This window comes from Suncus etruscus, chromosome 14 (assembly GCF_024139225.1).
Source record: "Suncus etruscus isolate mSunEtr1 chromosome 14, mSunEtr1.pri.cur, whole genome shotgun sequence".
NCBI classification, from domain to species: Eukaryota; Metazoa; Chordata; class Mammalia; order Eulipotyphla; family Soricidae; genus Suncus; species Suncus etruscus.
The window spans coordinates 51,543,997-51,558,371 of NC_064861.1; the positions used below are offsets into that span (position 1 = coordinate 51,543,997).

Here is a 14,375-nt window from a genome sequence, read left to right on the forward strand (position 1 = left end):
CCTGAGTCCCAGTGAGTGTTACCTATATTTCCACCCTATCCCTCACCCTAAGAAAGAATATTTTGAAGGAACTGGGAGATATCGCTGAATTCAGGCACATGCCTACCATGATTCAGGTTTGATTCTTGGCAATATATGGTTCCCTTGATGGCCCCCAGCACCACCTGGATGGCCTGAGGATCCACAGCATTTTATCCTGCATTGATTTTCTGGTCCATTTGATCAAGTGTCTTCATTGGGCTATTTAGGCCTCCTGATCACTGAAAGAACATTCATATCACTGCTCAGGCCATCAAAGATGTTCATAGTACCTATAGGGTTCCCTGTCCAGATACAATGTATGGCATTATATCCTTCCAGTGGTGGTACTGGTGGGTGGTCCCAGGCTAAACAGTGGGACTGGTCACAGATTGGTTACCTAGAAAGAGTGCTTAATTTTCATACACTTGCTGAAAAATGCAGAGTAATGCTGTTGGATCAGTGTTGTAAACAGAGGGGTCTGAGGGATATTCCTGGGAATGTTCCAGAGGCCACATACTAATAGGAATCAAACCTAAGTTGGCCACTATCTCCCAGGCCCTAAGAAATCTTTTATATAAACAAGATATTCACAGAAGAAAGGAAGACCTCAGTCTTATAAACCATGACAACTTTCCCCTAATCCATAGACTTACCTGGACCCTTTGAAAACGGCCCATGATTGTCTTTAGAACATCAATCTTACAGTGCATGTAGTCATAAGTTCAGATCCCAGGTACTGCACAAGTATGGATCTAAGACCTTGGCAGCTGTATTTTCTGTAGTCCTTAGCACTGCAGAGTGATTTCTGGCTATACCACAGGCATATTTGAGTACTATAAAACCTGATAAGCACCAGAACTAAAAAGATTCTTCTGCAAGCTGGGCCTGAGCACAGCAGGTAGCGTGTTTGCCTTGCACGTGGCCAACCTGGGTTCAATCCCCAACATCCCATGTGGTCCCCTGAGCCTGCCAGGAGTAACCGCTAGGTGTGCCACCCCCCTCCCAAAAAATAAATAGGGTAAGGATCAGAAGTAGGGAAACATTCTTATTTCTATATTTAAGTGGTTTTTTTTTTAGTCATGTGTGTTACCCTTTCAATATAATTTAAGATTGAGAACAGGCAACAATTTGACCTTAGAGGCATTAATCTGTCTTTATATCTTTCTCCTCAGTGACCTGTGCATGGATTGTGCCTTGCAGTTGGAGACCTGCCCATTGTGTCGTAAAGAAATAGTAACTAGAGTCAGACAGATTTCTCATATTTCATGACACACGTGATGCAGCATCATGGACTTATTTCTACTCAATTCCAGCCAATGCTGAAAAGAAAAACAAAGGAAAAATTCTCTAATCAGTTGTATGCACATCGAAACGTATAGCCATGCCCAGATTTTATGCTAAAAAAAAATGGTAGTCTGTCAAAGACAAATTCTTTTAGAATCTAACCCAACTTACCAGCCCTGAAAAATTCCTTTTAAGGCCAAGGAAAGCTGAATGCTAACTAAAAGGCCTATGGTACTTCCATGAAAAAACAGTTGGGGACTGTCCTCCTGAGTGCTGGACCACACCTGAATTCTCCACGTTGGGTTCATTTGGTTGTTTAACACAGGATGTTTTGTGTCATAGTCTGATGTTTTTATTTTGGGCAAAGTCATTATGGAGAAATGATGACAACATTTCTGGGTTCTGCATACTTCCTATGGTCAGAGAAGACACCTGTGTTAGCACAGATTGCACTGCGAGCCTTGAATCTATTAATCAAGAATCACAGAGGTCAGTACTACAAGCAACACAGGTCTGAAAGAAAGTGCACAGACTATAGAAGAAAACCCAAATTTTTTATATTTCAGTGATTCCAAAGAATGTTTTTTTTTAACTGCAGAAGTTGGTGGTATTTTCACATTCATGGTGTTTTTATTCAATGCCAGTACCCATATTTTGTGAAGAAGAAATGTTATGATATTGCAGGTGGGGTTCTTAATTGCAATATTAGACGGAAGAAAATTGGTATTTAGGGTATTTTTAAGGTACCATCAAATCAGGTTTTTGTTTTTTGTTAAAAATTTTTTTGATCAGTATTGTTTTGGGAAATAATACTTTCAAACTCTTGAACTAATAGTCTCAAAAAAAAAAAAACTCTTAGAAAACAGTCTGAGAGCACATATTCCTATTGTTTTCAATAAATACATGTTTTTGAATAGTCAATTCAGTCATGAATTGTTGATAATGTCTTCATCAAAAGTATTAGCCCTCTCAGGGTCTCTGGTGAAGACCTTCAAGAGGTTTTTTTTCTCCCAGAAAATTGGAAGGTAGAATTGTAAATTCATAGGACTTATTTTATAATGGTGTACCTCAGCAGCTGCCTTTCAATTGATGCCAAGTCCTTACTGAGTTTATACTTGAATAGTAAATATGTCTTCTGAGTTTTACAGTGTCTTAAGCTCAATGCACACTTTTTCTTATTTTCCCACCCTTCCTTATTTGTAGTTCATTAAACCATTCTATTACAAACTGATTTTCTTCCTGGCTGTACTTGTTGGGGTGCTGGATATTTTTCCATGTTGTTAGTCTTCCATAAGTACAAAGAAAAATTATAATATATATGTTCTCTTCTTTAGCTTGTGGTGAATATGGTAATTTGCATTGAAGAATAAAACATTTGTTGCCTTTTTTGACTAAGATTTTACAGCTTTCATTGATGCCTTCTGCTAAGATTCTAAGACTTTATATTCTAATTTAAAAGCTGTTTTCCGGTGCTGGAGAAAATCAAGTATTAGTAATATGAAGCAAGGTTAAGCACTTTTTCAAACTGCAAGTTTTTATTGAGCATCTAATATGTTTCAAAAATTCTGCCTGTGCTGTGGCACAGGAAACACTTGTACTTAAATTTTGTCTGTTGGTAGGAAACAGACAATATTTCTTTGTTGTGTTATGTTTTCAGTGCCCTGAAAGAAAAGAATAGGGTGCCATGAGTAAGAGTGAAGGGAATCTAGATGGGGACCCCAGAAACCTCATTAAAATTAGTGCAAATTTAAAGGAGATAGTTCAAGAAAGATAACATCAAACATAACATGTTTGATGCCCAGCAGTATGTACTTTACCCTACTCCAGCACTGCCAGATGTGGCCCTTATTAAATTTAAAAAAAAAAAACAACTTAAAGGTAGAAGATGATATGGCCAGGCAGAAAGACTAAGGGTAAGTTTCTAGATTTGAGTAGCTAAATGAACACAACATTCTAAGCCAAGGCAATCAGGAGAAAAGAAGCTCAGTGGGTTTCTGTGTATGATGTTGAAACTCCAATAGCTTAGAGGATAGGAATTTAGTTGACAGAATGTGTTGGGGGCAGGGAGTGCCTGGAAGTTAGTACAAGGGCTATAATGTTGGCCTTGCAAACTGGTGACCTTGGTTTGATTTGAGGCACAACATAAAGATCCTCCAAACAATGCCAGGAATGACCCCTGAGCACTGGCTATGTGTGACCCAAAAGCTTCCCAAAATTAGCCCAAAAATTCATTGACTGAGACTACAGGATTGCTCCTGAAAACTGTCCTCTCTTTCTACGAGAAATGAAGTTTATTTAACTTCCTTTAAGTCTAGGTGGACTAAACTTTGCCGGATAGAATGAAGTAGGTTTATACTGTGACATGTTCTAGTCCCTAAGTTACTGGTAGTTTCCATTCCTTTCTCTCCATGTATTTTCTCTTGAACCCTGCATCCTGGTGCAAGATAAACTAAAACATTCTTTTCAAGATGTGCATAGATGTGCACAGAAGGGGCTGGAGAGATAGCATAGAGGCAGGGCGTTTGCCTTGCATGCAGAAGGTCGGTGGTTCGAATCCCAGCATTCCATATGGTCTCCTGAGCCTGCCAGGAGCGATTTCTGAGCATAGAGCCAGGAGTGATCCCTGAGCACTGTCGGGTGTGACCCAAAAACCAAAAAAAAAAAAAAAATGTACATAGATGAAAATTTAGACCTTCTTACTCCTGTCTCCTGGCCTGTTCTTGCCCAAAGCCAGCCTTGGAAGAGACCCCTCTAGCTCCACTTCAGCTGTGCTTACTGAAAGTGAAACATCCACTCAACTTGCAGAAAAGTGGAGCTTACAATACTGTTTTTTAAGTCACTGATTTTTGTTTTTGTTTTTGTTTTTAAGCCACACCTGGCAGCACTCAGGTTACTCCTGGCTCTGCACTCAGAAATCACTCCTGGCAGGCTCAGGGGACCATATGGGATGCTGGGGATCAAACCTGGGTCTGTCCTGGGTTGGCCGTGTGCAAGGCAAATGCCCTACCATTGTGCTATCGCTGTGGCCCTCGTCACTGGATATTTTGAATAAAAAGTTTGTTTGGTTTCTCTGAGGTACTCAGGGTTACTCCTGCTCTGTGCTCAGAAATCACTCCTGGAAGTGCTTGGAGAGCCACATTGGGATACCAGGGATCAAACCTCGTAGGGCAAGACAAGAGCCCTACTCACTCATCATACTGACCTCGAGTAGAAAAATTTTTAACTATTCACCAATGTATAAAGCTTTAATTTTTGTCTACTGGTTTGGGGGGCATGCCCAGCAGCTTCAATTATTTAATGATATTTTGGGTTTCCTCTTACTCTGCTAAGTCAATATGTTTTTAGTGGCTTGTAGTAGCAGAAAAAAAAACAAGTTCCTCCTCCTAGATTCCATATATGATGCAGCAATCGAGTGGACACATTTCTTTAGTTCAGAAGAAATAGTGCAGTTTATAGAGAAAAGTAGGTCATTAGGAAATTTGCTAAGTTTTCATTGGGCTAAGTGAGGAGTGCTTGATTTAAGTGAAAGTTGATCCTGTAAACGTTATTTTTTTGTGTCTGCCTTCTAATTGTTGCTAAGTAGAATAATAAATTTGTGGCTATATAATTGTATTTTTTAAACAACATATTCCACTAAAGGATATATATATATATATATATATATATATATATATATATATATAAAAAGATATATATATCTTATATATATCTTAGTTTTTGAGTCACACCCAGCGGCGCTCAGGGGTTATCCGTGCTCTGGGCTCGGAAATCACTCCTGGCTGGCTCGGTGGACCATATGGGATGTCAGGGATCAATCAGCAGCTTGCAAGGCAAAAGCCCTACCGCTGTGCTATCCCTCCAGCCCCAGCTATTTCATATTAAAAGATGTTCCAAATCAACCTAAACCATACTCAAAATCCCTGTAAATAATGTGCCATACATTTGCTCCATCCTATAATGTCTAGTGATCTAATTGTGAAGTCAACTCTCTAAAGCCCTTTTGCAAAATTTGACAGGAAACTTTTTGTTTGTTTTTGTTTTTGGGTCACACTTGGCAGCGCTCAGGGATTACTACTGGCTCTATGCTCAGAAATCGCCCCTGGTAGGCACAGGGAACCATATGGGATGCCGGGATTCGAACCACCGACCTTCTGCATGAAACAGAAAACTTTTCATCCTGTGCATTGTTCAAAGTGATTCAACTTTCACCAGGTCAGATTCAAAATAAAATACTATTTTATGATAGATAGATGTGAATATCCTATTGTACTGAGGCCTACTTTCCACAAGAGGGAGTAACTGCCTTGCAAATAAGACATCAGCCAGATCTTGTTTGAAAAACTGAGCTTGGGCCAGAGAGATAGCATGGAGGTGAGGCATTTGCCTTGCATGCAGAAGAACGGTCGTTCGAATCCCGGCATCCCATACGGTCCCCTGAGCCTGCCAGGAGCGATTTCTGAGCGTGAAGCCAGGAGTAACCCAAAAACCACAAAAAAGAAAAACTAAGCTTATCAAGACTGACAAGTTCCAGGGTTCTTAAACCCTGCCTTAAACTATTCAATCTCCTAAAGCTGTTCATTTATCCCCAACTTTCAACTGAAGAAGCTGAACACTTGCATTTTTTACTCTCTAAATAGCTGTGTGAGATTCAATGGCCACAAGGCATTTGGGCCACGTCTCTGCGCCCCTCTCAGGGCCGGCTGGCTGGGGCCCAACCTCCCCTGGGCTAAGCTCCATCCTTTGCCTCACTTCCTCTCCCTCTTTTTGTCCCGCCTGTGATTGGTCGTCGGGTCCGCAGGGCGGCGGAAGGAGTCGCGGTCGCCAGGGTGACGGGAGGCGTGGCGTGGCGTCCTGTCCGGGGTCGGTAACCGACGCCGGGGGGGACTCAGTGAGGAGCCAGCGAGGCTTCCAGATGCCGGTAGGGGCTCGGCCTAGCTGAGCGCAGTCTGCCGCCCACCGGCGCGGGGCGGTGGATGCGGCCGTGGTGGCGGCGATGGACGCCCTGGAGGAAGAGAACTTCGCGCTGTCCTTGTGAGTGCGGGCGGCGGGGGATTGGGAGCATCCAGGGGCAGCGTGGAGGTGGGAAAGATTGGGGTGAGGAGTCCCCCAGGCTTCGCCCTCGGTCTTGGGGAAGGGCCATCAACGTCCCCATTGCAACCCTTCGTCTCTCCTAAGCCGTAGTCCTGGGCCAGGCCAGGCGGGTCTAGCTGGCCAGGGGTCAGGCGACCCTCGACCGGCCTGGCCTGTGGCCTTTCTCGCCTTCGCCCCTCGGGACGCGAGGTCTGATCCCCCCAACACCCCGATCCAGTCTCTCCCGCCTTCAGGTGCGGTGAGTAGAGCCTGCAGCTGAACCTGCAGCTAAGTCAATGTATATACTCTGGTTTCTCTTCAGATCGCTTACAACTTTCGCCTTTTACTAAAGATTTCCGTGGAGAGGAGCAATTCTGAAGTTTGAACCAATTTTTTCAGGCCTCGCTCTAGCAAGGCTAAAAAAGAATAAAAAAAGAAATGTCGAGGATCCCAGGCGCGCCTTGAAGCCCTTTCATTTGCATCCTTTGTCATTTTCTCCTGCCTGGATTTTTCTTAAAGTTGTCACATCGCCTTCCACCTTGATGTTACCCCATCTGTCCAGTATTTGCCTTGTGTTTGGAATGGCAGGACTAGAAACCCCAGCGTTCTGCTTTGCTGGAGCTGCTGGGCTTGGAGACGTTGTTCTGCTCTCCTTTTAGTCTCATGCATGTTGATTTTTTTTTTTTTCTTTAACTAACGTGAAATAGCAACTAATCTGGACCTGTTTTCCAGCTCTTCCACCTCTGATGCAGAATTTGATGCAGTAGTTGGGTATTTAGAGGACATTATCATGGGTAAGTTTTCACTTGGCCTGTGCTTTCTTTCATTCTCAATTCTTTTTTTGGGGGGGAGGGGCACACCCGGCGGTGCTCAGGGATTACTCCTGGCTGTCTGCTCAGAAATAGCTCCTGGCAGGCACGGGGGACCATATGGGACACCGGGATTCGAACCAACCACCTTTGGTCCTGGATTGGCTGCTTGCAAGGCAAACGCCGCTGTGCTATCTCTCCGGGCCCTCATTCTCAATTCTTACCTTGAAAGCTCCTTTTTTTGTGATTGTTTGGTTTGGTTGTGGGCCACACACAACTGGGCTCTGGGGTTACTCCTGGCTCTGCTTAGTCTCCTGGCAGGCTTGGAGGACCAACTGGGATGCAAATGCCCTACCTGCTGTGCTATCACTCCAACCTTTTTTTTTTTTTTTTTTTTTGGTTTTTGGTTTTTGGGCCACACCCGGTAACGCTCAGGGGTTACTCCTGGCTATGTGCTCAGAAGTTGCTCCTGGCTTGGGGGACCATATGGGACACCGGGGGATCGAACCGCGGTCCGTCCAAGGCCAGCGCAGGCAAGGCAGGCACCTTACCTTTAGCGCCACCACCCAGCCCCTCACTCCAACCTTTTTTAAGTGACAGAAACATACATACAACTTTACTGTATCACTATGTAATATTCTGGTTTACTGTAATTTGTCTTAGAAGCTAACAGCCTGATAATCTTTAAAACAACTACTGGTCATAGATTCCCAGGCCTTTAGTAGGACTTATTCAAGTAACAGATAACTTGAAGTTGCCAAGCTCTTAGCAATACTTCTGAAAATGCAGACTTTTGAGCATTGACATCTTCATGCCTAAAAACATAGTGAATGTGTCCATAAGGCAACAGGGTGTCAGACTAAAGTCTCTGGATTTTACTGAATCCTGAGTTCTTACCCATGGTTTACACCCATAATCCATATTAAGTAATAGAGAAGCAGTAACAGATACTTAAGTTTTAAGACAGATGGTGAGAGAGAGGAAAACAAACCAGCTAAAATTGAGAAAAAGATAACTATTGTCTAAATTTTCTTTTTTTTTGGGGGGGGGTGGAAGGTGGGCCACACCCAGCAGTGCTCAGGAGTTACTCCTGGCTCTGCACTCAGAAATCACTCCTGCCAGGCTCAGAAGACCATATGGGATGGGATACAGGGATCAAACCAGGGTGTCTCCTGTTCAGCCACATGCAAGGCAAATGCCCTACCACTGTGCTATTGCTCTGGCCCCAAATCATCTAAATTTTCTGAGAAACAGAAAAAAAAATGCTTATATGGTATTACTTTAGAAATTAAAGGCACAAGCCAACAGGATGTGGCGGTAACAAAAGAAATGATCAATTTTTCCCATTGTCATTCAGATGATGAGTTCCAATTATTACAAAGAAATTTTATGGATAAGTACTACCAGGAGTTTGAAGACACAGAAGAGAACAAACTCACCTACACGCCTATTTTTAATGAATATGTAAGTGGATTCCTAACCGGAAATCAGGACTTCTTTCCATCAAATTTGGTTTCAAAGTTGTTGGAATTTTCTCCAGTGTTTAAATCTGCAAACAGTAGAGCCTGGAATTCTAATTGAAGTTTTCTTCATCTGTCATTTCCCTCTCTCCAAGTTCTTGAATCTAGTTTTTAAACTTTTTTTTGGGGGGGGGGCCACACCCAGCGTTGCTCAGGGGTTACTTCTGGCTGTCTGCTCAGAAATAGCTCCTGGCAGGCACGGGGGACCATATGGGACACCGGGATTCGAACCAACCACCTTTGGTCCTGGATCAGCTACTTGCAAGGCAAACGCCACTGTGCTATCCCTCCGGGCCCGTTTTTTAAACATTTGATGATTTTATCAACATCTTTTTTAAAAGACCTTTGGCTTGAGGTCAGAGAGACCATGAATAGTAGTTAACACGCTGGCCTCACACTTGGCTGTTTCTCCCTAAATCTCCCCTAAAAAGATATTTGTCTTTATCGTAATTCTGTTGTCAGTTATACAGTATATGGGTTCCCCAGATGTTATGTTTGCATATATATTTGGGGGGGGCCCACATCCAGTGACGCTCAGGGGTTACTCCTGGCTATGCGCTCAGAAATCGCTCTTGGCTTGGGGGACCATATGAGATGTCGGGAGATTGAACCACGGTCCATTCTAGGCTAGTGCAGGCAAGGCAGATGTTTTACCACTTGCACCACCACTCCGGCCCCATGTTTGTATATTTTGACCTTTTTACTAAGGTTTACATCACTGGGAGCACTGAAATGATGGGGAGAGGGGGGCATTAGGTGGAATTAGAGTAGAGAACTCTCTTTTTGTTTGCTTAAGGTAGATTTCCAGGGAGACCCTGAAAAAAAACAGAAGGCCAAGTAAGTTTGGGAAACTCCTTACTACATAATCCATTTACCTTTTCAGGACTGTTAAGAGAAGACAGATCAAGATCATGAACTTGGTGGGGAGGCACCGATTTCCTTCAATCCTCTTAGCTACCTCTGCTGAGTCCCTGACACACTCCCATGCTCCCAGTCTCCAATAAATCCTGTTTCCTGTCCAAAAGGAAAAGCTTTTTATTGGGGGAGGGGAGCACAAAATAAATTACTGACCAAAGACTTGAACTCTGGAATCTCAACTTTGATCCTTGGTTTTTCCACTAACCCTCAGACCCTCATAGAAGAGTTCATCTGTTGAGGATAGGTGTACACCTACATTAATTTTTTTACTTAGTTGTTTGTGGGAGCTACACTCATTGATTCTCAGGGGTTACTCCTTACTCTGCTCAGAGGTCACTCCTAGTGAATTTGAGGGACCAAATGAGGTGCCAGGGATCGAACCTAGGCAACTTGCATCCAAGCAAATGCCCTGACTACTGGTACTATGTCTCTGACTCCAACCTCCATGACTTTTAACACAGAAGAGCAGAGTGGATGAAAGTACCCTCCAGCTTCCTAAGGAATCTATGATTGTCCCTGATTGTATGTTGTTTTTTATGTTCTTTTTTGCCCAAATTCTATTTACCCAGATTAAAAAAAAAAAGTACCCATTTCTTTCTTCATTGCCTGTTTAGGGTGGTCGAACAGGAGCTGCTCTGGCTGCCTACCTATGAGCATTCATTGCTCTTGAATTGTCTATGGACACTTGCCCAAAGGGGAGGCTGGCCAAGTGTGCTCCTCTGGCTGGAGTTGTCTTTGGTTCTCTTTGGTGTCTTTCCCCTTGCACTCAGCAAAGATCTTGGCACAGAATAGTACATTTCTGAAGCATGTAGCACAGCCTTTCTATAAAGAAGTTCCTGTTTTGCTGAAGTGTATTCTCACCCAAGATCTTTCCACACTTAGATTTCCTTGATAGAAAAGTATATTGAAGAGCAGCTGCTGGAGCGGATTCCGGGATTCAACATGGCAGCGTTCACAACAACATTACAGTGAGTGACACTTGGCCCTGGAAAGTGGTGATTGGGCCTTTTACCCTTCCCCTCTTCCTCTTCCTCCTCACAAGGACTTTTTTTTAAATTTCGCAGTGCATGAGCCACCAAAACTAGGCTCCCTTGATGGCTAGAGTTGAGTGGGACCCTCAGAACTTTGGAATGTGGTGTGGCAGAAATTAGGGTTTTGTCATTTGCACAGCAGCCAGCTTTTCCCTTCACAGGCACCATAAAGATGAAGTCTCTGGTGACATATTCGACATGCTGCTTACATTTACAGATTTTCTGGCTTTCAAAGAAATGTTTCTGGACTACAGAGCTGTAAGTCACTCTTGCCTGTCCTAAATCTACCTTGCATCACTGAGAATATTCCAAAGCAAACTATCACTCCCAGAACCCTTTCCATACCTCTTCCCAGACACCGACCAGTAGTAACTAGCAAGGCATCAGGGGAGTGAGCCATTGTCCTCAGCCAGTCTTAAGCCTGGGTTCTGACCACAAAGTTACATTATTTTTCCTGTTTGGGTAAAATAGTTTCCAGGTATTTGGAATCTCTTAAAAAAACATTTTTTAGGGGTCAGAGAGATAGCACAGCAGCAGAGGGTTTGCCTTGAATGCAGCTGATCCAGAACAGTTAGTAGATCAAATCCCGGCATCCCATATGGTCCCCCGAGCCTGCCAGGAGCGATTTTCTGAGTGTAGAGTCAGGAGTAACCCCTGAATGCCACCAGGTGTGGCCCCTCCCCAAAAAAAAATACCAAAAGGCAATTCTCTCATTTTGCCTTATTCTGTTAGGTAGAGAAAGGCTCTCAATAGGAACACAAATATTCTTCAGTGAAGAAAGTACTTTCTTTTGAGAGTGACCCTGTCCAAAACAAAAACGCAGAAATATTTCCTCCCTGTTCCGCATGTGCTCCATGATGGTCCAGCCTTTCACTGTCCTCCTTCTGATATCAGGGATAGGCATCTTTCTCTTTTTTATCTCATGAAGTTCTTTATTTTTCTGTATAGGAGAAAGAAGGCCGGGGCCTGGACTTAAGCAGTGGTTTAGTGGTGACATCCTTGTGCAAATCATCTGCTGTCCCAGCTTCCCAGAACAATCTCCGGCCATAGGTTTTACTGCAGGCCATAGGCTCTTTCTCCACATCACCTGTTCAGCCATCTGGGAGCAGAGCTTCCAATTGTACCTGCAGAGGGAATACATCTCGGAAAGCCGGGGTCTGTTCCACACATTAAGTATTCCTGGGGCAGAGTGACACAACCTGGCCCTCCTGGCCCTGCCCTCCTGAAACCCTTTGTGCTCCATAATGCTGAAGCAGAACTTCTACTGCTTCTTGTCCAAAAGCATCCCCCCTGGTGAGGGGGTCCCCACTGTGGAAGGAAGAACCCCAAAGTGCCAACCCAGAGGTTTGCATGCATCTATTTTGTGCACACTTAGAATCTACTAAGCACCCCACTCAGAGATTAAGTCTTTTAGCTTCAGTTGGGTTTTGATTTTTAGGGAGTCTTATCTGGGGCGTCAGTCAAGTCAGCTGCCTGTCTTGAGATTTCTGAAGCTCTTCTAAGCTAGTCTTGGCTATAGTAATCAGTTTAGAGAAATGTGCTTGATGTAAACACACCGTATGAAAGTTAATTCCTTGGTATATTTATATCACTTGTATCACTATCCCTTCTACTGGCTGTGATGTAGACCCATGGTTTCTAGAACTCTTTCAAGCAGTTTATTAATAAGAAAAATGTTTTTATAGATGAATACTCAGGCTGTCCTAATGGATAAATCTTGGATCTTCCATGATTACCCACTTCAAGTTCAAAGTATTCTATGCTGCGTACTTTCTGGGTGTCAGTGCTATGAAAGCGGAAATACATTCTCTGTTTGCATTCCCTGTGTCCTGGGTGCCCAGGACTGGATGTTTACACCAGAAGTGAATTAGACTTAAGCATCCTTTTCTTATAGCATGTTAAGTATTGGTGCAGATTTTTACTTACAAGCCCTCTTGTACAAGTCAGTTCTTTAGGTTATCTATTGGGTAAGGACTCTGCAATTCCCCTCAATCCTGTCAAACACTTTCTACCAAGATGGTGTTCCACTGATCTCGTGCAAATAGGAGAGCAGACAGCTGCCATCTGCTGCTCCAGATCAGTGCACATTGGCCTAGTTCAGCACTGGCTAAAACCGTTCTGGCTGGAAAAATGTGTCACATAGAGGAAGGATTCAAAAACAAACATTCAATTCCCAATGTGTACCTTTGATTTTTTTTGTTGTTGTTGTTTAATTCTGTGTGAACTTTTTACTTGGTTTGTTGGAATTTTGAAGGATGACTTTAGACTATGCCTTTCTGTACTGGTATGTCATATTAAATACTTTTGTACCATGGATATGCTTTTCTGTACTAGTGTGTCTCTTTTTATTTTGTTTTGTTTTGTTTGGGGGCCACACCCAGCAATGCTCAGGGGTTAGTCCTGGCTCCATACTCAAAAATCACTTCGAGAGGACCAAGTAGGATGCTGGGGATCAAACCTGGGTTAGCCATTTACAAGACAAATGCCTTAAACACTGTGCTTTGGCTCCAGTTCCTTATTTAATACTTCTGTACCATAGTAAAATGAGGTGTTTTGTAAGAACTATCAATCTTGCAAAGGATTAACTTCCTTTCTTTATAGTATCTGCAGCTGCCAGGTTAGCACCACTCTGGTCTTTCCAAGCCAGCATAGAGCTTTTTCCATCTCCTCTCCTGGCTCACCATCCTTTATGCTTCTGTAAATGACTGCCCATTGCTGGTGGGCATATGGAAACCCTGGATGAAAACCTGTTGGCTGTGCTGCCTGCTTGAGAAAAAATAGGTGGACAAGTTCAGAAGGGAAATTAGCAGTAAATGAATCAATCAAAAAGAAAGCAAGGATTTCCCTCTCACCCTTTCCCACTCAGAGAATGCAAGTAAACCTTAACAGAAGATTGGCCTTCCGCATCCTTTTTGGTTTTTATCATGGACACCACGTCCTGTGGTGCTCAGAAGTTACTCCTAGGTCTGTGGTGATATTCAAGGAACCATATAGCATGCTGGAAATTGGGCACATGTTGGTCATGTGTTACACGGCAAGTGTTGGTCACTTGTTATGGCAAGTGTCCTCCCCAATATACTATCACTCTGGACCCCCTTCTGGTTCTTTCTAAACAAGCTAGAAATCTCTTCCACACAAGAGCTATGCTATTAGGTACCCCTTCAGTGTGATTAGGTCTGGCATGGAAAGGGGAGCTTGACATTCTCTACCCAGCTCAGGAGACGTTGCATTCGCCCACTACTTAATCTTCTTACTCATAGGAAATTCATGGTTAAGGCAAACATATTAACTTTAACTCTGCTACCTCTGGTCCCTTCCTGAATGTGTTTACACATTTAATTTATAGGGTTGTTGTTTTTGTTTTTGTACCTTTGAGCTTCATTCTTGGCTCAATTAGTTTTTGTTTGTTTGGTTTTGATTTTTGGCCACACCCAGGGTTACTCTTGGCTCTACACTCAGGAGTTACTCCTGGCTGGCTTGGGGGACCATATGGGATGCCAGGGATCAAACTTGGATCACTGCATGCAAAGCAAACTCTCTACCCGCTGTGTTATTGCTCTGGACCCAGTTTCTGCTTTGTTGAAGAAAGTACTAGGGGCCAGAGGGATAAATACAGTGGATAAGGCACTTGCCTTGCATGCAGCCGGCCCAAATTCAGTCCTCAGCATCCCATATTGTTGCCCAAGTCGGCCAGGCACAATTCCTGAGTGTAGAGCCAGGAG

General features: G+C 43.5%; 2 protein-coding genes and 1 non-coding gene across 3 annotated transcripts in view; all 3 read left to right on the plus strand.

The window, feature by feature from the left end:
• Positions 1-2,702, plus strand: part of RSPRY1 (ring finger and SPRY domain containing 1) — a 56,576-nt gene extending 53,874 nt beyond the window's left edge. The window contains exon 15 of the mRNA XM_049786129.1: positions 1,194-2,702. Within this exon, the coding sequence (XP_049642086.1) occupies positions 1,194-1,290 (97 nt within the window). The 3' untranslated portion in view covers positions 1,291-2,702. The remainder of the gene's footprint in view (positions 1-1,193) is intronic.
• Positions 2,703-6,168: 3,466 nt separating this feature from the next.
• ARL2BP (ADP ribosylation factor like GTPase 2 binding protein) lies at positions 6,169-12,326 on the plus strand. The gene is made up of 6 exons (XM_049786156.1): positions 6,169-6,336; positions 7,108-7,169; positions 8,542-8,648; positions 10,505-10,590; positions 10,815-10,911; positions 11,602-12,326. The coding sequence occupies exons 1-6, from the start codon at positions 6,299-6,301 to the stop codon at positions 11,701-11,703; spliced, it is 492 nt and encodes a 163-aa protein (XP_049642113.1). The 5' UTR covers positions 6,169-6,298; the 3' UTR covers positions 11,704-12,326.
• LOC126028956 (U5 spliceosomal RNA) lies at positions 6,678-6,793 on the plus strand. Its single transcript, XR_007502624.1, has one exon. It is a non-coding gene; the product is annotated as a U5 spliceosomal RNA (small nuclear RNA).
• Positions 12,327-14,375: the final 2,049 nt, after the last annotated feature.